The sequence below is a fragment of the Rosa rugosa genome, chromosome 5, assembly GCF_958449725.1.
Source record: "Rosa rugosa chromosome 5, drRosRugo1.1, whole genome shotgun sequence".
NCBI lineage: Eukaryota > Viridiplantae > Streptophyta > Magnoliopsida > Rosales > Rosaceae > Rosa > Rosa rugosa.
In genome coordinates this window covers 7,566,929-7,590,762 of record NC_084824.1, presented here as the reverse complement: position 1 = coordinate 7,590,762, position 23,834 = coordinate 7,566,929, and the positions used below count along the sequence as shown (strand labels likewise).

Below are 23,834 nucleotides of genomic sequence, written 5' to 3'. Positions count from 1 at the left end.
GGGAAAATGGTTCCTTCCATACTCTAAGGCCTCGTTTGGTTCGCGGAAAGGAAAGTAGTTCCTTTGTCTTTCCCATGGGAAGGGAAATGAACTTTCCGAATAACTTTCCATTCCGATGTTTGGTAATGTAAGGAAAGTTATCCGGAAAGTTGTTAAAAAGTATGTAATTAATGGAATAAAATAATATGTTGTGAGTAATAAATGCAAGGAAAGAAGGGGGGAAAGTGATTCATTTGGAGTATGGAAGGAACCATTTTCCCTCCTATTTTCCTTTGCTTCAGGAAAGTATTTCCTTTCCTTTTGCATCCCAAACACAGGAAAGGAACAACTTTCCTTTCCTGATGCTTACTTTCCGCGAACCAAACGAGGCCTAAAGGAATCACTTTCCCCCATTCTTTTCTTGCAATTATTACTCACAACATATTATTTTATTCCATTAATTACATACTTTTTAACAACTTTTCGGATAATTTTCCTTACATTACCAAACATCGGAATGGAAAGTTATTCGGAAAGTTCATTTCCCTTCCCATGGGAAAGACAAATGAACTACTTTCCTTTCCGCGAACCAAACGAGGCCTAAGTGTTTAACCCGGACCCAAAAAGAAAGAGACAAGAAAATGTCATACAAACCGCAAAAGCAATCAATGACCAAGTTACAAATGAAGTTGCTCTCGCCTGTTCTAATTTTGTAGCTTCGAACCTGACTTCTCTGCTCAACTCGACCCCAATCGCAGCGCTGCCTATCGATCAAGTTTTCGCTCTTTTGTGTGTAACAAAGATTAGATATCCTAAAACAAAACTCAAATGATGCATTTTGGATGAGGAACTATAGAGCTATTAATTACATTGTACAATTTATGAGACAGAGTGATTTTTTCAAAAAGGGAGTGTTTCGAGTGTGTGGTGGTTATCAACCCGATTGTGGGTCAACACTTCCCTTGCCCGGGCACTCCTATGTTGAAGACGCTGGTGTAGCATCTCCGACATCTGGTTGAAGAATTCAGCATCCCACCTATGAATCAACAGCGGGTCTTCTGCATAACAGATGTAGATAGATGTGACAGCGCTTTCCACAACCACCATTGCTAATCCCACCTGAAAATTACATGATCCATGGTATATTTTATTTATCAGATAAATAGGCAGCAAGTATGAGTATAATACTCCAAACAAAACTCTATCTAGTGGTTGAGGATAACCAAGAAGATAAACTGGTCAACATGTTATCTAATAGACTAAAGGCCAATCGCAAAAAGAGGTTATGGATGCATATATACTGATGTCAAGACAAGTGATTATTTGATCGTCAACTAGGGGATGCTATTCAGACTTTTCATTCTCTATATCGACTCAGCTGATTCAAGAATGCAAAAATATGGAAAACAAAGAAGGGATGCACTAATGTAGTGGACAAAAGTAAAACAAAGAAGGGAGCTAATGCAAAATATGGAAAGTAGAAATGCATGCCACTTTCAACTCAAGAAAAAAAAAATTACAAAACAATCAAAAGTCGAATCCATCTTAACTTGATCAGTATCATGAGAAAACCTTCACCGAGTTCACGTAAAGAAACTATGGCCGAAACTAAGCACTAGCAGATCTAAAAAATCCCATTAAAACTCTAAGCACCATTAAACAAGCTACAGTTGATCTTTCAAATTGTCTACTCGGAGCACAAAAAGTTCAGCAAAACAATGGGAAATCCCCCATTCAAGAAACTTACCAAGATCATTCCCATCAACATTGCAGTGGACCCGACCATAGCCACTCTGTCCCTATATTTAATCCATGTCCAGATCCCCGAGCAAGTTCCGGTAATAAGCCCACCCAACAGTGTGCCCATCAATAATACAGCACCTGAGCAATCATAGGCAATGAGTGCCTCGACTCCAGTAGACTGAAATAACTCCCAAGCATCCCTCGCTGAATGATTGAAACCTTTGCCAGAAACAGCTATCTGTAGGGAAGGGGAATCATATAACTGACTAATAACTAAGTCTAAACGAGTTAAAGAAAATAGCAAGAATTAACTGGTGGTTAGGGATTGAGAGCACACCACCATCAGTAATGATAAAATTTTTGTAAAACATACATTTAGGGACATGTACAACATGTAAAGGGAAGATAAAAGCAACGGAATGTAAAAAGTAAGGCTGTTAATTTGAAGTATAATCAATGACCAGCCTTGCCCTAGAAATCTTGCATATAAATAGAAAAAAAATATTTATTTTGGGTAAAATAAAATTTCTGCTGTGTACATTCTGGGTGAAGTTTAGGTTTTCTACCCTTGCACTCCCTACTAAACATTGTGAGGTTGCTGTACTAATGTAGATCCAGTGCAGAAAATATTTAGGAGGTAAACAAAATGTAGCCTTGATCCATTAACAAGTCAAATGCGTATCAAAATGACAAAGGTTTCTGACACAGAATCACAGTAGTACCTGGACGTAAGCATACTTATTAAAGAATCGCACAAGTGTCTCCACAAGATGAAAGAGGAAATCAACACAGCAAAGTAGACACTCATTGTTGCCAATCTTGGACCGAACTCCCCTGATCTGAATTTTATTTCAGAATTTAAGAACTAAAATAATCACTGTCACATGTATATGGAAATGATTTGTGAATCATCACGGAGAAAAGATTATGCAGGCATGTATACCTTCCAGCGCAAAGTTCGAATGGCAGCTGTGAAAAGTGAACCATAGCAGATGCTGCCAAAAGAAGTTGTGACTGCATACCGAAGAGACTTCATTAGTGACTTCGGAGGCATTGATGAGGCCTCTCGACCACCATGGGAAAGAACAAGAAACACCATCCCAGACACTATAACATGTACAGTATTACAGAGAACAGCACCCGTCCAAAATAAGCTTACAGAGAGAACCTACGTACATTTGTGACAGCGTTATTAGTGTCATTACTTGAGGCATGTTTTATTGCATTTCTATGCCATGAGAATAGATGAAAGAACACCAAACTTGCCAGCTCACCACAAGAAGCCACCAGCGTCCACTATCTCCAATGCCTAAAGCTACAACACCAGCAGCCCCAAAGGACCATATTCCCATCCATAAAAGCATAATAAGCATGAATGCATATGCTACCCTCATAACTTCAGGTAGACTCCATACCATCTTGACAGCTGCTTGTAGCACGAGCATGGTAAAGGGTAGTCTATTGATTAAAACTAGAGTCAGAAAGACTGCAAAGGGATCTGATCATTTTGATTCTAACTTATGCATGGCATGTTAGAGTCTATGTGTAAGAGTGAGAATGTGTGTGTGTGTGTGTGTGTGTGTGTGTGAGAGAGAGAGAGAGAGTCAAAATAAGTTAACTACATATCTAAACATCACATCATTTGAAACTAATTGGATGGAATTGAGAGTTTTTGCAACCTAGCTATGAATCATGTAATGAAAAAAGATATATTGAACTCTGAAACCTAATAACAGTATATGCAACTGGAACCCTCCAAAACCTAATTACAGGGTACTACCCATGATCCACATCATATAACTTGTAAAATAGATATAACCCGACAGAAGCTCTAAATATAGGTAACCCCAGCAATCCAGCCTCACGGTATAATACCAGAATTTAGACATATACGTAGGAGAATCATTATTAAGCCATCATTTATCCTACTGATTTTCAAAATGCTAAAACAAGTGGTCTACAAATTTCCAACCTGTGAAGGTGAACCTAGAATAGATCTGGCATCCTCTTCACTTATAACCTAGACAAGTATCATTCAATTTTTTTGTTTTTAACATACAATATGCTAATGTTCCACAGAAGAACACCTATACGTGGTAAATGCTATATAAAACTCCAACCAAACCCATCCTGATCTCTCAAATTGTCCTAGACCTGTAATGCACCAAAATAAACAAAATAAAAACTCTTACCTGTCTATAACTGCCAAAACATACAAGAAGAGCATCCCAGCGCCGATCGCAAATGCAACTCCCCAGAAGAACTGCTCCATCCAAAAACACAGAACACTGAGCACAGCAAGATAAGTGGTCAAGATATGCACCGCAATCTTCATCATGTGATTCGCCTGCGAGCCAAGGAAGAGCAACCAAGTCCAACCAAGAACAGTCCCAACTCCACCAGCAAGAGCATAAAGCGGCCAATAATCCTCAGTCAATCCCTTCTGATTTTCCAAGTACTTATTGGTGAACCTATCTAAGTTTAGCCTATCCGATCTCTTTAACCTATTGAGCCCCAGAACCGCCAGCGCACCTCCCAATAAAATCAAATGAATCATAAATATCCCCAACCAGAAAACATCACGCCACCGCCGTGACGGCTCAGCCGCCATGGTCCGGCTGCCGTCGGCACTCCTCCGGCTGCGGCTCACATTCTATGGGCAAAAATTTAACAATCTTTCAATACAAACTGAACTGAAGCCAATAATTTCAACTTAAACGATCATAAAGCTGAGAACTTTACAGACATTACATAGCAAATGAAACTGAATTGAACTGATCATACTCCAGAATTACATACAGCTATAATCAAAACACCCGAGTATGATAAAATTGAGTAAAAAAAGCTCAAGTCCTTGCATGAACATATAAAAAAAAAGGAGAGGAGGGCTTACCGGATCGGAGGCGGAGTTGACGGAGGAGGAAGAGGAGGAGCTCTGAGAGACGTTGTTCATGCTGAGCTGGACTGAAAGCCGCGCATCATTATTATTGCTTGGAGGAGTTTTGAGGGTTTCGTGAGGAGTTATAAAGAGTTGAAGATTATGAAAAAAAAACGTGAGGATCAAGGCGAGGAAGGAGAGCAGGTCAATGACGGAGAGAGGGGGGTTAATAAAAGGGTTTTACTGGGTAGGGTTTTGGTTTTTTTTCTTCATTATTCAAAACAAAACAAAAAGAAATATGGGGAAGAAAACTGAAACTCAAAGTCTCAAACGGCTAAGAAGCGATCTTTGGGTTTGGTTGCAGTGTTTGACCAGTGTGCAGAAATGGTGGAATGTCCTGATCTGCAAGTTTAGTAATTTTGTGTGGGGTTGTTTCGTGAAGATTGAAAAGTAGACTGGTCAAGTCCTTTACTGCGAGAAGAGAATTTTGGGGGAGTTCATAGTGGCACTATTTGCAAGAGTGGCCAACAACCAAGTTGAGCATGTTAGGTTGTAAGATGGATTCTGTTTTCTTTATTTGGGAGAATATGAATATGTACAAGTATTTTTTTTGGCTGAAGAACATGCACAAGTATGGGATAAGATTTGAGAGGAAAAAAAAATGGTGGGAATTGCAAGCCTGATTGTGCCACTAGTCAAATTTGCTTATGCAACAACCACTTCACTAAAAAAAAAAAAAAAAAAAAAAGGTGCTTATGCTATAAGCAAAAGCCCTCAGCCCTCAACTTTTGTTGGTAAGTAGCTTTAACTACCCTCCTTAATGGTTTTAACTTTTAAGGACCAAATGCTAGTTTTCTCCGGGGGGGGGGGGGGGGGGGGGGGGGGGGGTTGGGTTGTGTGGTAATTAAGCCGGCTACCTTATATTTTGGTCAAATGTATATATTATTGGGTCTGTTCAGAACCCAGATATCTCTCTTGCTTGTCCCATTTCTTTTAGCTGTAGCAGCCTCGATGAAAATCACTCGAAAGAGACCGTTAAGAAAAAATGAAGTGCATAAAAGGGACTGCATAATTTTCAATTATTTTTCTTGAATAATATTAATTTTCAATTATTTGATGCCTGTCAGAAATTGGAAGGTTTCTTCTTCTTGGAACGTTCAAGTCAAGGAGACTCTAGCACTAGGACAAAGCCCATATCTATTTCAAAACCCAGGCCCAAGTTACTTTTTGTAGATTTTTTGAACCCCAAGAATTTGTTTAACCGGAACGCAAATGGACTAAAACTCTAACAAGTCCAACAATATTTGGCATTAGATCTGACCGGAAATTGGTATCATTGTCATCGGTTTTCGCTTTGTCTAAGGAGGCTTAACCAGTTAAATGGAAAACACCAAAAGAAAATCAAACTAGCAGACCTCCTTGTTCTTGTCCAGCATTGAGAGAGTGACCTAAAACTAAAACCAAATATTGTTGCTTGGTTACATGGACAGACAACTAAACAGGGAGGCAATGGACTTAAAAAAAAAAAAAAAAAAAAAAACAACCCAGGCAGAAGAAAATGGTCGAAAGTCAGAACCATAGTTTCCTAGCATTGGTCGGGAGAGAATCCAACCACCGAATTAGCTATGTCGAAACTGACACGTGTCCCTTGCTGCTGCACGTTTCCGATTATCGACAGCGCCGAGCTCGTCGGCGCGAACGCAAAGCAGAACGTCCCCTGCGAGTCCACCGGAATCAGGTAATTCTTCGCCGGCAACGGTAACACTTTCCCGTCCTCGAAGTGAAACGACAGCGTTGGTACTTCCACGGTCTTATTCGACGACAGGTCGTAGCACGCGTCGAACAGCGCCACTCCGCTCGTGGACTGCAGCCCCTTCGTGCCGTTCACGAACGCGCTGCGGAGCGCGTCGTAGGTGTCCGTCTGGAGCCTGGTCACCGCCGTGCCGGAGTCGATGATGATTCCGCCGTTTCCGCTCTCGTCTATCAGGAACGCCGTGTCGGGAATCTTAAGCATATCGCCGCCGACGCTGATTCCGGTCAGTCCGACGTAGTAGAAAGTGTCGAGCTGGGGGTTGCGCCGTAACGGGGCCGTGACGGCGTTGCGAGGGATTGCCGAGTTGAATTCCAGAGTCGAGGCCGAGTCAGAGTCACGGTCGACGAGGCAGTACGAAAACGACGTGGCGTTGAGCTGGGAAGGAAACGACAACGGCCCCCCGCCGAGCCCGAGCAAGCCAGCCGCACCGACAAACAGTCCTTCGTTGTTATGCCCACATCCAATGGCAACGTTTTTCACCGACTCGCCGCCGATGCTGATCGTCTCCGTCACGAAGTCGCCGACGGTGTAGGAGCCGTCGCCGTAGGCCACCTCGTAGAGACACGTGTTGTTGCGGCACTCGAACACGTCGAGGGACTTGCACTGCCGGGTCTCGCACGACAGCGGCGCGAACGAAGCCGAGGAATCCGGCTCGAAAATGGGGTCGGCTTGCTGGTAACAGTCGGCGCACGGCGCGCATTGGACCCAGCTGACGTCACTGCCCGTGTCGAGCACGACGTAGACCTGGCTGGGCGGTTTGCCGATTCCGACTCGGGAGAAGTACTCGCCGCTGCCCTCACTCGTCCCCGAAACCACGGGGCTCTCGAACCCGTCGGTACCGAAATGTTGGGTATCGACGGGTTTGAGATCCGACGTGGCAATGCCTCTGACCGCCAGATCTAACCTGGTGGTTAGAGATCTGACTCGGGCGGAGTCGCGCCCGAGTCGAGCCAAACTGAGCGACTTGTAGTCGTTGTGAGAATGCTGGTGGAGTGAAATTCGGGAATGTAGTTGAAGAGAGAGTGAAGATGAAACTGAGAAGGTTTGGTGTTCTTGGCTCAATGACTGAGTGGCTCCACTGTAAGAGTAGTGCTCGGACGACATGGCGTTTAGGGCCTCCTGAATGGAAGCGGCGACGTCGAGCACCGTCGTTTTGGAGGTGGTGGTGGTGGCCGGTAAGTTGCGGGAGTGAGCAGAGTAAGAAAGGAAAGCAAAGAGAATGTAGTGGCAGAGAAAACCCATCTGGGCCATTGAGGTTTAGAGACTGCTGTGACTGTGAGAATGCTCGTGGGGTTTTATGCACTATTTATTTAAGAGAGATAGATTTAAAGAGATTCACGTAAAGGACGTTGGAAGAAAACAAAGGGAAAATTTATGGGGTGGAGAGGAGCTAGCTTTGGATGAGAGCCCAGCAAATGGGGTTACTAAGATGGGCCTCAAAAACATGACACGTAGCAGAGCTTTGATGCATGTCAGATTTAACATTGGTTTAGTGCTAATTAATCTATTTTGAAGCTTTGATTGCCTCAAAGATAAAGAGAGTTTAAAGTTTTTTTTTTTTTTTCTTTCCAGTAGGAGAGTCTAAAGTTAATAGCTTTGTGGGGATAAAGCATGATTCTTGTAACATAATGCTTTCTTTCTCAGTACTCTTTCTGACCTACTACTATTGGGTCAAAAGGAAAAGCCTGGGATTCTGCCAGTCATGCAATTGCTATGATGAAAATTTGCACTCATGATCCCCTGGTCAGCTACTGACCATGGATCATTTGGTCAGTCACCGTCCGATTGAAATCGGACGGTTGACAGATAAGTGATGAAATCTGTCATGAGTTCTGTCAGCCGTCCGATTGAAATCGGACGGTGATTGATCAAATGATCCCTGGTCAGTAGCTGACCAGGGGAACGGGACTCAAATTTGAGGCAAGAGCGACCCTAGATTTAATTATGTGACAACATGAGAGTGTCATATTCTCATGCATTTCGTGGCCATAATGAATAATCCTTGTGAAGCTTGATGGTTTCGATCAATTCTTATAAATGAAAAGTTTGATTTCATCATTTAGTCTAGGTATGTGGGGCTTGCATTGGCCCTACATATCAAAACGAGCTTACAAATAACGGATAAAACATCACGTAAATCTAATTCTGAAAATAGAAAATTCAACTGCTTATGAAACTCAATTATTGTGCAGTTGAACTAACTAAAAATCAAGTAAACGCAAATCAAATAAGCCTGATTGTTTTGATGATATAGTGTTGTTTAGTTATGGGTTTTTTTTTTCTTTCAATATAAGCCTCTTTATTAACATTTTTATTCGCTATATTTTTTTTTGCCAATTTGGCCAAATTTGCAAATTATTTTATAAATGGGAAAAACTCACAAACGGTACCTGAACTTTCGGCCACTAATAACTTTCGTACCTTAAGTTCAAAAAATATCAGATTGGTACCTGGACTTTTAACCCCGACCCAAGATACGTACCTAAGAACAGTAAAACCGTTAACGGGGTTAACTTTTCAAGGGTATAGTTGTCCTTTCACTACAACACAAGCTGCACAGGAAGGTCCACCCACCCACACCTATTGATGTTTAATCTCCACCCGAGAATATTGGTCCATTTAAAATTTTTCTTAGGCATTAAAGCATAAAATCCTAATCTATATCAGCTAGCTGCACAATCTAACTGTGCACGCCACAACCTGTGCCCAGTATTTGAGCCTCACCTTCACAACCTCTGGATGGTCACATGGACAAGCAAAGATTCACCACAGGTAAGAAGTTTAAGCACTTCAATCAATCGAAATGGATAAAAAAACGACAACAAAAGACAGAAAAAAAAATCTATAACATTGAGCAACAAAATGGAGAGAAACCCAAATCACTAACCAGGACTGGAGATCTTCCAATTGGCAATCGGACTGGACACAGAAGAGCAGGAATCCAGTGCAGCAGGAGAGGTCTCCGGCGACTTGTCCATGAACCTCTGGCTCATAGAGTAACAAAGCTCAAGAGCAAGCAAGGTGTTACAGAGCTCGGGAATTTCTTCATAGCTGAACCCAAATCCCAAATCCAAGCACCCTTTGAGCTCATCGAGATCCTCATCCGTTAAGCTCTTGGTCCTCGACAGATCGTCCTCATCAGCCGAATCAACATACCCTTCAAGCAAAACCTGATTCTTCTTCTTCTTCTTCCTGCTGCCGCTCGACGATAAGCTCCTTAGCTTGGGCAATTCTCCTTCTTCCCTCTCCACTTGTCGGTTGAACGTAGAAGAAGAAAAGATTGATTCCAATGACTCATTTGTTTCCTCCTCATTTGGGTTTTCTTGGATTGATGAAGAAACCCAAGATTCTGCCATTTCTCTCTCTCTCTGTAGTGTGCAGATCGAAACTTCAGCTCCCTCGACGTGCGAGAGTTCCTCGTGCGGAGACTCTGCCAGCGACGACAAATCTTGTGGCCGTAGCTCGTCCATCTCCAACAAGTCGTTGCTGTTGATTTGTAGAGGACTATGACTATGACTATATGAGAGAGGTAATATACACAAACGACAACTAACTCTCTCTCTCTCTCTCTCTGTGTATAGCTTAGCTGTTGTGTAAGTGAAAAATCTAGGATTGCAGAGAGATAGGAGAGAGGTTTGGAGAAGATGAACAGTTAAAGGACGACTATACCCTTGAAAAGTTAACCCAGTTAACGGTTTTACTGTTCCTAGGTACGTATCTTGGGTCGGGGTTAAAAATCAAGGTACCAATCTGATATTTTTTGAACTTAAGGTACGAAAGTTATTAGTGGCCGAAAGTTCAGGTACTGTTTGTGAGTTTTTCCCTTTATAAATAAGTCTCAATAGCTCATAGTAGTATACAATATATAGGTTAAGGTACAATGGCTCAATGAGCCCTTTGTCTTGGATGCGATTAAAAATTAGAAAATTAAGTCGCGCACAGACATATTCATGTCTTTGGACATTACACAAACCATTTTATCTTTTTCAATGTGAAATTTATTTCACAAAGTTCCTGATATCCTTCTTCATGTTTATATATAAGATTACAGAAGTCATTTTGAATTTATTTCACCCACCACTTCAATGCATCAATAATGCATATATGCAAACTACTAAAGTTGACAATCTTTTCTCACATATCTTGGGTATGAGTATGAATATATGATCAAAAATGGTAAAGCCTTATACAATATATCATATTTTGTGAGTATATTATTAATTTTCTCCAATATTTTAAAAACAAGTGAATTCAAATTCATGACGGCTTAGACTAGGATTTAGTTTAAAACCAAACACAAAAAGATTATCATAAACTTTCATGAAAGAAAATTAATTATCACTACATATTCTTCTATGCATGTGACATAAGTTGCATGCACCCATCAATATACGTTTTGTATGATTTATACGACTCATCTCCTTTGTATTGCACTATTCGATCAACTATTTTCTTGGCACTCAGAAATTAAGTGTTAAGTGAATGAATCCTAATAATATCTTGGAAGAACTTATATACATATCAAGATTCTTCTGCTAGACGCAACATAAGCATGTCATGTACATTAGACATGCACAATCACTAGATTTTATCATTGTGTCAAATTGCTGATTCCGCCCTTCACCTTTTATTATTTTGCTAAACCTATCACTCCATCTACTTGAATATTACTTAAATTTCCCGTCAATTTTAGCGTCTTTCGTCAATTCAACCCCCAACACGAGAGAGATTAACAGTAACGTAAGGGTTATTGACAAGTTGTCGCTGTCGTGCCATGCAAAGTCGTAGTATAATTTGGGTAAATATCTCATTAGAAAAGATAATCCTTTATTTAATTAGACTAATATCATTTGTTTGGCTCCTAAACCCTAATATCTTGGCTCTCGTGAAGATAATATTCTTGTACTCAGATTCCTAGCAATATCATTTGTTTAATTTGCTTTTAAATTGTAGTATGACATTGTTAGGAATAATCCTAACTGTAATAAAAATATATGGTCGTTTTCAGATCAATAATTAAGGATTTCCATAAAGAAAAATGCATGCAATAAGGACAAGAGGGAGCTCCAAGCTTAACTTTTGCAGTAGATTACACTGACGTACTTAATCCCTAAACTTGATTAATTTGTACTATCTTCTTGTCTTATATAACCTTGCGATTGCCAACTGCTATCTTATCCTAATATCATTGATAATTATATTGGTTCCCTATGTTCTCCGTCACTGAAAAGTTGCCATCCTCCATTCCTAGCCTCCTCCATCTACGTAGCTGGTCGATATTTGTTTAAGTTAGCCAAATAGGGTTTGTATATGGGATTGACTTGCATCCAAATAATCGCTTTCGATTCGAAGGGAATACAAAGCTAGCTGGTAGTTGGAATGTAGATTAATAATGTTGATCGTGTTGTTGCTTAATTAATTCAGGGTTGATGGATACTGCTAATTTCTTCTGGTTTTAAACTCATGCAGCACCTAACTAGAAACGTGAACTGGTTATTAGATCTAATGATCTCTCAGTCGTGCTCTAGGCTTATTGTCAATTGTATTTATATTTTTCATGCGTAAATATTTTGGTCAAATCATAATTTTGATTGACGTACGTATTTTGAATTTACGACTTTTAATCGGTATGTCAATATGTGTAACAACATTTGTTAGGGTTTGTTCTAAGTCATTAAAGTTAGATTGTTATTTATTATTGTTAATAAATTAACCCTAGTTATTAGGGCTAAGTAGTTAGTGTTTGGATCATTCCTGTTTTAATGTACCACGTTTTAAAGCTTGCATGCTCTACGTGGATTGTTGTTTGTTTCAATTTTCTTTGTAAAGGCTATATATGCATGTACTTGATAATAATGAATATGCATAAGGTATTCTCCCATCTTGTGTTGTTCAGTTGTAGGCTTTTGGTGCTTAACAAATCTGGTATCAGAGCTCCCTCAAGGGCCTGATTGGAAGAAACAAGAGAGTGATTAGAGAAGATTAGAAAGAGAGAGAGTGGTCTGTGAGGAAAAGAAAGAAAGAGTACGTGAACGAAGTATGGCAGAAAGCAATTTCGTTTAGCCAGCGATACCTAGGTTTAATGGAGAACTTCCTTCGATCGAAGGAGTACTGGCATCTTGTGGAGGTTGGAATTTCTGCAGCAACAGAGAACGAGGCTGAATCAACTAAGGGACCGCGTAAGACAAGAGAAGATGCAAGGTACGTTGAAGGACTTGAAGGTCAAAAACTATTTGTTTCAGGCCATAGACAGGACGATCAGGGAGACCATCTTGAACAAGGAGTCTGCAAAAGCCATCTGGGATTCGATGAAGCAAAAATACCAAGGCTCTACTAAGGTAAAACGTGCTTAGTTACAGGCTCTTAGGAGAGAATTTGAAGTTCTTGTATGAAGGAAAGTGAGAAGGTTGATGAGTATTTTGCCAGAACATTGACTATTGCAAATAAGATGAAAGCACGTGGAGAAATGATGGAGTAGAATGTGGTTGTGGAGAAAATCTTGAGATCGATGACTCCCAGGTTCAACTATGTAGTATGTTCAATTGAAGAGTCCAATAATGTGACCACCATGGCCGTCGATGAGCTTTAAAGCAGCCTGTTAGTCCATGAACAGAGAATGCAAGGGCAGAAGGAAGAAGAACATGCCTTAAAAGTTAGCAATACTGAGAGAGTTGGAGGAAGAGATGAGTACGAGTTTGAAGAAGAGGAACGGCTCGTGGAGCTTTCACGGGAAGAGGCCGAGGCAGAGGTCAACGGTCTTATAACAAGGCCCTAATAGAATGCTACAAATGCCACAAACTAGGGCATTTTCAATATGAATGCCCTAGTTGGGAGAAAGGGGTGAACTATGTTGAACTAGACGAGGAAGATGAGATGCTCTTGATGGCCTATATGGGGGGAAATAATTCAAAGCGTGAAGATGTATGGATCTTGGACAGTGGATGTAGTAATCACATGAGTGGCAACAAGAAATGGTTTAGCAATCTCGATGAAGAATTTAGACATTCTGTAAAGATTGGTAATGATACAAGGATGGCAGTGCTTGGAAAGGGAAACATCAAGATGGAGGTCTATGGCAGAACTCAGGTAATCAGTGATGTGTATTACATTCCCGATTTAAGGAATAATTTACTTAGTGTTGGACAGTTACAAGAAAAGGGTGTAGCCATCTTGATCCAACATGGAGAATGTAAAGTTTATCATCCAAGAAAGGAACTTATTATGCAAACTCCGATGTCAGCTAATCGGATTTTGTCATTCTTGCTACTGTTGTGTTGTCTGAATCCTCAAATTGTCTGCAAGCAACCACACAAGACCTAGCTTACCTGTGGCATTGTCGATATGGACACTTAAACTCCAAAGGGCTGAGAACTTTGTACTACAAAAAGATGGTAAAAAGGCTGCCACTACTCCAAGCCTCTACAAGGGTTTGCACTGATTGCATGGCAGGGAAGCAAAGAAGATATGCAATTCCTAAAAGAAGTATGTGGAGGGCTTCACAAAAGTTGGAGTTGATACATGCAAACATTTGCGGTCCCATTTCTCCTACTTCTAACAGTGACAAGAGGTATATATCTTCTTATCTTTATCATTGTAGGAAGATGTGGATTTATTTTCTAAAAGAAAAGTCAGAAGCCTTTACTATGTTTAAGTACTTTAAGAGCTTTGTAGGAAAGGAGGCAGGTTCTTTCATTCTTTGTTTAAGAATTGATAGAAGAGGAGAGTTCACTTCTCAACAATTCAATGAGTTATGCAAGATCAATGGCATCAAACTCCAAGTTACAACTGTCTACACCCCTCAACAAAACGGGGTAGCAGAACGAAGAAATAGGACCATCTTGAATCTTGTATGAAGTATGTTATATGAGAAAAGAATTCCAAGAGTTTCTGGCTGGAAGCAGTTAATTGGACCACTCATGTGTTAAACAGAAGTCCAACACTTGCAGTGCAAGATGTCACCCCTGAAGAAGCCTGGAGTAGAGTAAAGCCAGGAGTCGATCATTTTCGACGATTGCATTGCACATGTGCACATTCCTGACGTCAAGAGGACAAAGCTTGATGATAAAAGCTGCAAATATGTTCTACTAGGAGTGAGCGAGGAGTCAAAAGTCTATCGATTGTACAATCCCATTTCAAAGAAAATAATTGTTAGTAGAGATGTTGTGTTCGAAGAAGATGCAAGTTGGGATTGGGGGAGGAGTGTTGAGGAGGCTAAACAAGATGTGTTAGTTTGGGGTGACAATAAAGAAGAAGAAGAGAATCATGAAGAAAGTGAAGGGGAAGAAGAGAATGTTGCACCTGCTGAACAACAAGAAAATGTATCTGGCTCATCTTCAAGTAACTTTTTACAAGAAAGTCCACAAGTTCTACAAGAAGAAGAAAGAGTCAAGAGGCAGCCAATTTGGATGAAAGATTACGTTAGTGGAGAGGGTTTGGGGTTGAGTGAAGAAGACTTCAGCTTCTTAACTTAGCGATGTTCACTGCCAATGAAGATCCAGTTGACTTTGATAAAGCTGTCAATCATTCAAAGTGGAGAGCTGCAATGCAAAGTGAGATTGATGCCATTGAAAGAAATGATACTTGGGAACTTACAGTACTACCTCAAGGTGTGAAGAAGATAGGGGTAAAATGGGTGTGCAAGACCAAGTACAATGAGCATGGTGAAGTGGACAAGTGCAAAGCCCGATTAGTTGCTAAAGGGTATGCACAACGCTTTGGTGTAGACTACACTGAAGTCTTTGCACCAGTTGCAAGGTGGGACACGATTCATATGATCATTGCCTTGGCTGCACAAAAGAACTAGAATATCTTTCAACTAGATGTGAAAAGTGCATTCTTGCACGGTGAGCTAAGTGAAGCAATCTATGTTGAGCAGCCACAAGGTTTTGAGAAGAAAGGAGAGGAAGACAAAGTTTCCAAGCTCAAGAACGCCTTGTATGGCCTCAAGAAAGCTCTGAGGGCATGGTATAGCAGAATAGAAGCTTATTTTGTCAAAGAGGGATTCGAGAAATGCGATTTTGAACACACATTGTTCGTTAAAGCTGGAGAAGGAGGTAAGTTTCTGGTTGTGAGCTTATATGTAGATGACTTGATTTTTACAGGTAATTGTGAAAGCATGTTTGCCAAGTTTAAGAGCTCAATGGAGTAAGAGTTTGACATGAGTGATCTAGGCAAGATGAGATACTTTCTTGGGATTGAAGTCATGCAGTGTACTAAAGAAATTTATATTAGTCAAAGGAAGTTTGCTAGAGAAGTGTTGGAGAGGTTTGGAATGCAAAAGAGCAATTTTGTGAACAACCCTATAGTTCCTGGTGTTAAGCTAGTACAGGATGAAGAAGGTGTTAAAGTAGACGCCACTAAGTACAAGCAAATGGTGGGAAGCCTCTTGTATTTGACAGTGACAAGGCCGGATTTAATGTATGTGGTGTGCCTTGCTAGTAGATTCATGGCCAATCCAACTGTGCTTCACTCACAAGTTGTAAAAAGGGTGATGCGTTATGTGAAGGGCACTGTGAATTTGGGGATATTCTATAAGAGAAAAGGTGATGAGAAGTTGCTGGCTTATACTGATAGTGATTACGCAGGTGATATCAATGATCGAAAGAGCACATCTGGCTTTGTGTTTTCGTTGAGTGGTGGAGCTGTCTCACGGAGCTCAAAGAAGCAACCTATTGTCATATTGTCAACCACCGAGGCAGAATATGTTGCAGCAGCTTCATGTGCTACTCAAGGAATATGGATGAAGAGAGTATTGGATAAGCTCGGTCACACTCAAGGCAAATGTATCACAATTTTGTGTGATAGCAGCTCAACAATCAAGTTGTCAAGAAATCCAATCCTACATGGTCGAAGCAAGCACATCGACGTTCGTTTTCACTTCTTGCATGATCTAACAAGATATGGTAAATTGAAGCTGGTTCATTGTGGTTCTCATGATCAGGTAGCAGACATTATGACCAAGCCTCTTAAACTTAATGCATTTGTAAAGCTGAGAGAGCTGCTTGGGGTTTGTGATGTTCCAAGTTTAAACTGATTGCTTGCTGCATATCAGTCAATCAGTTTAGGGGAGGACATGCATGTTGGGGTTTGTTCTAAGTCATTAAAGTCAGTTTGTTATTTATTACTGTTAATAAACCCTAGTTATTAGGGCTAAGTAGTTAGTGTTTGAATCATTCCTGTTTTAATGTACCACGTTTGAGAGTCATGCTCTATGTGGGTTGTTGTTTGTTTAAGTTTTCTTTGTAATGGCTATATATGCATGTACTTGATAATAATGAATATGCAGAAGGTATTCTCCCATCTTGTGTTGTTTAGTTTGTAAGCTTTTGATACTTAACAACATTAAACTAAAAAAAATGATACATTTAAATGAAAGGAACAAATTACTGTCGCAACTTGCATATAACTTCAAGGGCAAGTTTGTTTCACGGGACTACCATGCCTCACCTTAATTTCTATGAGAGTCCTGGACTTCTCAAGCCTGGCTTATGCTAAACTAATCTTGATCCATGTTTGGTGCTCCGTAGGACTACAACAGAAGAACAAACTTTTAATAAGAAAGAACAACACAGGAAAGAACACCAGGAGAATGATTGGTGGAGTAGAAAAAGAACAAAGAACCAACTGATCAATTAAGATTAACCAAGCCTTGATGAACTATCCAAAAAACATAGAGACAGATCTCAACTTATCTGAAATTTTTGAAAACAAAACATATGGTTTGGCAAGGCAACCAATCCCCCAATCTCTCTCTGCTCTCCCAGACTTTATCACGTAACACCACAACTAGTTTAAACAATTTGCGAAACATTAGATCAAATCTCAAATACCAAAAGCAAAAATCAAAATCAAAATCAAACTCAAATTCACAAATATGTCTTCTTTGTCCAGCTCTTGCTTCAATGGTTCTGTACTCCGACTCTCTTTTCTTATTTCTTCTCATAATCTAAATCAGAGGTCTTTATTGCCACTGACTAGGAACCCAACTCGAATTTGTGGTAATCGGATTGCATGCAAGAACTCAAATTTCTGGTGAGTAATTAGCATTTGAACAAAAAACATTTCTTAAATCCAGAAGAAAAAAAAAATAGAAGAGCAAAGCAAAAACGTGAAATTGATCACAATTCTTACCAGGTCAAGCTACTCAGACAACAAATTGATCAAAATCTTAGCAGATCAAGCTACCCAGACACCAAAGAAATAGAAGAAGAAGAAGAAGAAGGTAGAGGGGATTGAAGGAAAGAGTGAACAATGATTAACATAAGAAAGGGAGTATGATCGAGTAAAGAGAGAAACTGAACCTTGTCTAGTTGAAGGAGACTGAAGCGAAAGATGCGAGTGAGCGATGAGAAGCGAAGAACGACCGAGCGTTGCTTCCACAGTCCGGTGAAATTTGGGGAGACTATGTAAGAAGATGCGGAAGCAGATTCGGAGACTGCATAGTCTCATTTAAGTGAGTCATTGTTTCAGCCAAACATGGGATAACTCTTATTCTAATAAATAAGACAGTCCAATCCCATCCAATCTCATGTAACAAACACCACCCAAATGTGTTCTTTCAATTTGTATGCTATTTACTTTATTTTTATGTTTATATCGATCTAGAGATAAGAATAGGATCCTCATCACAAACCTATGGGTCACTAACCCCATAAAGCCCTATTCTTTTCAGCACAAACTTTTACCCCATAAAGCCTACTATTCGTCTATTCCTTCATTTTTCTTTTAAACTTTTTTTTGTAATATATTTATTCTCCCTTTGAAAGCTTCCTCTCTTTCATCAACTTTCCTTTTTTTTTTTTAACAAAAAAGAAAGAAGAAAATACCCCTTTGATGACTTGATCAGACCAAAGAATAAATTCAAAAATCTCGTCAAAAAAAAAAAAACAATGCTTCTAGTAGAGAAGAGTCAACGTTCAGACTGTTCAGTAGAAAGAGCATCTAATTCTATTATCTAAATACCTTTTTTATTTCTTTTTTGAGGTCCAATAACAATTGGCAAAAGATGTCTTTTTAATTTTCTTTTTTTTATATTAATAATAGTTTCGCACGCGTGACACGCTTAAGCTGCGTTTGTATTCTCCCACACTAGTAGTTAAGCCGGGTCCGAGAGAACTCTAAGACTCCCAGTCCACCCCAATTCTCAGAGAGAGAGAGAGAGAGAGAGAGTCGGAGCCTCCAAAACTCTGACTTTCTCGGCCGAGAAAAATAGTCGTCGATTTTTCTTCAGCAGCTCCGCTCCGTCAAAATGAGCACCGTCGTCCAGGTTATTCATCTCTCTATTTTCTCAGACCGCGCACTTCAATTTCGATTTGTTTTGAGCTAATTTGTGCGGGTGGTTTCTGTGAATTAGGGTTTCACGAAGTCACTTGCGATGACTGTGCTATCGGAGATCGGCGACAAGACCTTCTTCGCCGCCGCGGTCAGTGCATACTTGTTTCCTTTTCTGTCATATTTTGCTGCCAATTTCCGAGTGTTTATTTGAGGTTTCGATACTCTAAATGTGATTGTTGATTCAATTTGAGGTGGTGTGGAGTAGTAAACAGTAGATTTCAATACTAATAAGAACGGCAATAGTTTCTGCTAGATTATTTTGTATCAGACTGTTAGGCAGAGCTTGGACTTTGGGACTTTTCAGCTGAGTGATAACATAGAATTTGGGGTGACCTACTTGATATACTGATGAGTTTGGAACTATGTTCGTCTATTGTTGTAATATTTGCTCTTTAGGAATTGAGCCCATGCGATATGATATGAGGCGTGTTTATGTTGTATGTATTTGTCTATTGTGTATATATGTTTTTGTCTCTGTGAGTTTCTGTTTAAAACTTGTATGAGTAAGTATCACAAGCCGGTTGAAGATCCTAACAGTGTGTATCTGTGTATCTATATACCGTTTTTGTGTGGTAGTTTAACATTGCGATGTTTGCTTGAAGATCCTTGCGATGCGCCATCCCAGGAGACTCGTTTTGTCTGGTTGCCTAGGAGCTCTAATTGTAAGCAATTTCTTGCCACGTTATATATGTTTAGCAAGTTATCAGTGGGATCTTGGATGTTTTTTTTTTTTTTCGGAGACTCAGCAATCACATACCTCAATTTTTGTTGCGTTTTAGGTGATGACTATTCTTTCTGTTCTTGTTGGCTGGGCTGCTCCAAATTTGGTAAGTACTCTGACTCTGCCACCCCAAGTTGCTTTGCCTACATAGTCTACGTCATCTATTTAAAGTTGTGGATCATTCTGTTAACCTTTGTATTACTTCTTTATTCTCATATGAATACTGAAAAGTGAAAACACTCTGATCTTAACTTACACAGCTCTCGCGGACATGGACCCATCACATAACAACAGTGTTGTTCTTTGGGTTCGGCCTATGGTCCTTGTGGGATGCTTTCAAAGGAGACGGGTAATGGATTTATTATTTTGTGGACTTCAGTTCATTGTTTTCTGCTTGTGGTAGAGTTTAATTCTGGTTTACTAAACAGGGGTGATGATGAACTTGCAGAAGTTGAAGCGGAATTGGTTGGTTTTTCTAGTTTTACTTTTACATTACTCACACTTTTACATTACTCACAACTAGGTACTCAGCTGCTTTTTGACTTAACATGTGTGGTGTCATCACTCATCAGGATGCCAAGGCGGGATCCACCAAACAGAGTAATAAGGTGATCCGACAGTTTCTCTATCTTTTGCACTTGAATGAGTGCTACTCTCTCTCTCTCTCTCTCTCTCTCTCTCTCACACACACACACACACACACACACACGTATATTATGTGTTTCAATCTTTCAAAGTTTCAATTGGCTAGTTTTGCATATTTGTTGACAGTGTTCAGACATCTTTAATTTCATTTATCATTGTGTCCCCCATAGTGTAATACGATGTGCAAAATCAAATTACCATTTGTAAGTTAATTAATAATTATGCTCATTTGTGTAACTATGGCAATTTTGGCCTTCCAGGATGACGATGAAACGAAAAAGCAGAATCGTTCATTTATCTTGCAATTCTTCTCACCCATTTTTTTAAAGGTTAGTGATCTGTGGATTATGAAATTCCATTTTTTTTTTTTGCATAAAAATCAAACGTTTTTTAGTTCTATTACTGGACACTGAAATCGTTCTCATTCTGCAGGCCTTTTCTATTACTTTTTTCGGTGAATGGGGTGACAAGAGCCAGGTGAGCATGTGCCCAACTGACTAGATCTTTAACGAATTTTTGCTTCTGCACTATTTGGTACTAAACTTGCTATCCTTCAGCTAGCTACTATTGGTTTGGCTGCAGATGAAAACCCATTAGGTGTGGTTATTGGTGGAATCATGTAAAAAAACCTATCCTTGTACTCATGTCTTGCTCCATTATGCTATTTCCAATTAAATTCTTTACTTCTTCAGAGTGAGGAATCATGTTTCTTTTTAATTTTTCTTTCAGAGGACAAGCGTTGTGTACCACTGCTGCTGTCCTTGGTGGAAAGAGCTTGGCATCTCAGATATCTGAGAAAATTGTAATTACATACACCTGAATCTGTAGACAAATTATAGCCCTGGTTATATAGTATATCATATCTGTAGACAATCTGTAGCATCAAAGTTGTAAGTTGTAACTGTTATGTTTCAGGTTGCATTATCAGGTGGAGTTCTTTTCATCGTTTTCGGAATCCAATCCTTCCTTTCGGGTTGAGGCTTGATACTTAGATCTGATTAATGATCAGTAAGTATGCAGTACCATGTAGAATATATATATATATATATATATATAAGTCCAGTGCATCAGTTTTTTTTGGTTGAAAGTCCATCAATTGGGAATACAAATTTTGATGAAGACTCTGCCTTCTGTTCAGGGATTGAAGGATGGCTCATTGAATTAACGAACCCTCATCTACGCATTGCGCAAGGGGTGTTTACAACTTACTAGGATTGCATCATTTATCATAATTCATACATGAGAGCAGTGTACTAATCAGAAAAGGAACTGATTTAAAGAGTTATTGTTTGCAAGATCAAGGCCGATATTGCACCCTCGCATCCGTGGGAGCTACACTATTGTTGCATGCATGTTTACTCTTGACTATAAATTTAAAGCATTTGATCTGCAATTTCACGTATCACGTATGATTCAAAGATACTACCTGGATGTAAGCTTTACATTATAATGGATAATATTGGCCACAACGTAATCCTTGCTTTTGGGTTAAATTGACTAATTGAGGGATCGTATCTCGTAGCCTCGTAGGTACATTTTTCTTCCCCTTAAATGAACACATTTCAAAATATTTACATTTTCCGCACACGTTTCTTTGTTTATTTGAGGGAACCGCACGTGTTTGACAGACCTTGAGGAGACTGCTGTAAAAAGTGGACGAACCAAGTCCAACTTTTAGGCTTAAACAGGCACGGATTCGAAAAAGACTAAAGAGAGACTATATAACCCTTGAGCCCAGTTTCAGAATTCGTAAACCTATCTCCACTCCTGAAAAGAACTTCACCGGAACGTGCATTTAATCTCCTCCACCTGTGGGAAAGTCTAACATTCCTGTTCAGGCCTTTTGAGAGACACCACGTTGCTGGAAACAGTTTCTGCTTTCGATTAATGTATCACCTTTCCTTGCACCGGAGAGTATGTTCCCGGTGGTATTCCATCTGCATTCTGCACTTTGGTGCAAATTAAAGTGGAGATGTAGTAATTCTTATAAACTGATGTATACTGATCCGAGTTATAACGTACTGTAAACTATAACTTTTTATTTGAAATACCACCTCTTGTCTCAATTAGACCACAGGACAACCAAGATTTATATATGGGCATTGTTCTTATGTACAGTATCTGATGTGCAGAGATATTCCTGGAAGCGCCTTGATTTTATTAACATCCCCCACTTGCGGGTTCAATTGAACTCAGAAGCCCATTGTGCCTGAGTTGTGTGCAGTGTTCTTCGGCATCAGCCTGAGCACATATGATCACCACTGACAAGCCATTGTGGTGTGCTTCTTGCATGATATTAACAGCATGATATTTTCCTCGATTTCCTGAAAATTGGATAGTTATATAACATTTCTTAGTTAACTTCACAAAGAAAGGAAAAATAGTGTAGTGCACCCTAGAAGAAAAAGAACAGGTATTGAATACCAATTCAACCAGGTGAACTTGAAAGGAGCATGAAGATTGTAATACTTTGTAAACGATTGAGCTTGAGACAGTTGGAAAGTGAATATGACTGATGTAAAGAAATAGCTTCAATATTTCTAAGAGAATATTATAAGAGTCAGTAAGAGCATAAGAGGTTTAAATTAAGCTATACCTGAGATCAACCTCAGGCTCACGAGCGGGAGTGGTTTTCTCTATAACAGGCCTTTCTAACAATCCTCCTCCTTTACCAGGTGCTGCTGTTGATACAGCCATGGGAATGCAATGATTGGTGCATGGTCCTTTACAAAGGAAGTGTTTGTCTCCTGCTAAACATGTTCTATCACAAGTTTATCATCATTCGGAACCATTCTGGCATCTATATATAGATGATAAGGGAACACTCCAGCAATGCACTATCTATTGAAAGTTTGAAACCAAGCTTTGATTTAGAGAACGGCAGCAGAAACAGAACCAAAGAGATATAAAACATAAGATGCCATCAGTTCAGTATCAGAAAAAAGGTATATCAGGAAACAAATACCATGAAACTTACATCAAAAGAATCTAAAATCACAACATGTGTCTTTCACAAGCAATGCACAGACCCAAATCTTTGGAAGTGACTACATATAAATGAAAATCTAGCGAAAGCACCCCAAACTGGTATAAAAAAAATATCCCAAAACAGAATCTGTCCTATTCCTCAAGATACTGAAAATGTGATTCAATTTCTTACCAACTGCAAAACTGACATATTCCCCAACAATGACAAGTTACACATAAACATATCAGAACATAAACCCCAGGAGACATAGAAAATTCTAGTGTACAAAAAATAAATTTCATAATTAGTCTGTAAATCTAGAAGGCAACAATTTCAACACAAAGTAAGTAAACAATTTAAGGGAGCTAGAAAATCTGCATCTAGTTCTACAGCTGCTTATGAAATAAAAGGATTTGAATGCAAAACCCAAAATCTGAATAAAGGGTATGAATTGATTGCAGAGGAAAAACCTGGTTTAGGATTGAAGGCGTGGTTAGGTGAGAGGGGCAGACTCCCACATATCTCAGTCTTTATTTCTCAGAAACAATCATTGCAGTTTTCTTGTTTAAAATTTTGTTTTTCCTCCGAGTACGAGGTAGGCCTGTGAAATGGGTCTGCTTGGGCGGGCCCTTAAAGCATGATGGCCTTACCCGGCCCAGGGACTCATCTAGCCCTAACTATTAAAGTGGCTCTGGGCAATATGAGAGCGCGCTAGGTTAGACAATATAATGTTGTACAAATTTACTATAAAGTT

General features: G+C 39.7%; 6 protein-coding genes across 6 annotated transcripts; 2 read left to right on the top strand and 4 right to left on the bottom strand.

Moving 5' to 3' along the window:
* Positions 1-601: 601 nt before the first annotated feature.
* On the bottom strand, positions 602-5,214 carry LOC133708714 (uncharacterized). The gene is made up of 7 exons (XM_062134220.1): positions 4,616-5,214; positions 3,915-4,375; positions 2,997-3,180; positions 2,666-2,890; positions 2,445-2,561; positions 1,727-1,960; positions 602-1,098 (listed from the first exon to the last, which is right to left on the bottom strand). Exons 1-7 carry the CDS (start codon positions 4,673-4,675, stop codon positions 880-882), a joined length of 1,500 nt encoding a protein of 499 aa, XP_061990204.1. The 5' UTR covers positions 4,676-5,214; the 3' UTR covers positions 602-879.
* A 562-nt stretch (positions 5,215-5,776) lies between these two features.
* LOC133708715 (protein ASPARTIC PROTEASE IN GUARD CELL 1) lies at positions 5,777-7,831 on the bottom strand. Its single transcript, XM_062134221.1, has one exon. It carries the CDS (start codon positions 7,662-7,664, stop codon positions 6,186-6,188), a length of 1,479 nt encoding a protein of 492 aa, XP_061990205.1. The 5' UTR covers positions 7,665-7,831; the 3' UTR covers positions 5,777-6,185.
* A 1,249-nt stretch (positions 7,832-9,080) lies between these two features.
* On the bottom strand, positions 9,081-9,883 carry LOC133711140 (uncharacterized). The gene is made up of 2 exons (XM_062137306.1): positions 9,301-9,883; positions 9,081-9,160 (listed from the first exon to the last, which is right to left on the bottom strand). Exons 1-2 carry the CDS (start codon positions 9,881-9,883, stop codon positions 9,081-9,083), a joined length of 663 nt encoding a protein of 220 aa, XP_061993290.1.
* Positions 9,884-15,858: 5,975 nt separating this feature from the next.
* LOC133711139 (secreted RxLR effector protein 161-like) lies at positions 15,859-16,446 on the top strand. The gene has a single exon (XM_062137305.1). The coding sequence runs from the start codon at positions 15,859-15,861 to the stop codon at positions 16,444-16,446; it is 588 nt and encodes a 195-aa protein (XP_061993289.1).
* A 2,068-nt stretch (positions 16,447-18,514) lies between these two features.
* LOC133708640 (GDT1-like protein 4) lies at positions 18,515-21,514 on the top strand. The gene is made up of 13 exons (XM_062134111.1): positions 18,515-18,678; positions 18,766-18,834; positions 19,349-19,408; positions 19,526-19,573; positions 19,728-19,816; positions 19,896-19,932; positions 20,040-20,075; positions 20,373-20,441; positions 20,545-20,589; positions 20,670-20,731; positions 20,842-20,914; positions 21,028-21,120; positions 21,251-21,514. The coding sequence occupies exons 1-12, from the start codon at positions 18,661-18,663 to the stop codon at positions 21,088-21,090; spliced, it is 669 nt and encodes a 222-aa protein (XP_061990095.1). The 5' UTR covers positions 18,515-18,660; the 3' UTR covers positions 21,091-21,120; positions 21,251-21,514.
* A 609-nt stretch (positions 21,515-22,123) lies between these two features.
* Positions 22,124-23,544, bottom strand: LOC133711138 (ATP-dependent Clp protease adapter protein CLPS1, chloroplastic-like). Its single transcript, XM_062137304.1, has 3 exons — positions 22,709-23,544; positions 22,582-22,652; positions 22,124-22,436 (listed from the first exon to the last, which is right to left on the bottom strand). The coding sequence occupies exons 1-3, from the start codon at positions 22,807-22,809 to the stop codon at positions 22,273-22,275; spliced, it is 336 nt and encodes a 111-aa protein (XP_061993288.1). The 5' UTR covers positions 22,810-23,544; the 3' UTR covers positions 22,124-22,272.
* Between the last annotated feature and the right edge of the window lie 290 nt (positions 23,545-23,834).

Bases quoted from the DNA above. Each gene is read 5' to 3' on its own strand.
- LOC133711138 (XM_062137304.1), bottom strand. From the start codon at position 22,809: ATGGCTGTATCAACAGCAGCACCTGGTAAAGGAGGAGGATTGTTAGAA. The intron at 22,653-22,708 runs GTATAGCTTAAT...ATATTCTCTTAG, and splicing joins GAGCCTGAGGTTGATCTCAG to AAATATTGAAGCTATTTCTT. The intron at 22,437-22,581 runs GTATTACAATCT...TCCAATTTTCAG, and splicing joins CAAGCTCAATCGTTTACAAA to GAAATCGAGGAAAATATCAT.
- LOC133708715 (XM_062134221.1), bottom strand. From the start codon at position 7,664: ATGGCCCAGATGGGTTTTCTCTGCCACTACATTCTCTTTGCTTTCCTT.
- LOC133708714 (XM_062134220.1), bottom strand. From the start codon at position 4,675: ATGAACAACGTCTCTCAGAGCTCCTCCTCTTCCTCCTCCGTCAACTCC. The intron at 3,181-3,914 runs GTAAGAGTTTTT...TTTAATCAATAG, and splicing joins GTTTTGGCAGTTATAGACAG to ACTACCCTTTACCATGCTCG. The intron at 1,961-2,444 runs GTACTACTGTGA...CCTTCCCTACAG, and splicing joins ATAAGTATGCTTACGTCCAG to ATAGCTGTTTCTGGCAAAGG.
- LOC133711139 (XM_062137305.1), top strand. From the start codon at position 15,859: ATGGCCAATCCAACTGTGCTTCACTCACAAGTTGTAAAAAGGGTGATG.
- LOC133711140 (XM_062137306.1), bottom strand. From the start codon at position 9,883: ATGGACGAGCTACGGCCACAAGATTTGTCGTCGCTGGCAGAGTCTCCG. The intron at 9,161-9,300 runs GTTAGTGATTTG...TTGCTTGTCCAT, and splicing joins TTGGAAGATCTCCAGTCCTG to GTGACCATCCAGAGGTTGTG.
- LOC133708640 (XM_062134111.1), top strand. The intron at 20,732-20,841 runs GTAAAAAAACCT...TTTTTCTTTCAG, and splicing joins GTGGTTATTGGTGGAATCAT to AGGACAAGCGTTGTGTACCA. The intron at 20,915-21,027 runs GTAATTACATAC...GTTATGTTTCAG, and splicing joins CTCAGATATCTGAGAAAATT to GTTGCATTATCAGGTGGAGT.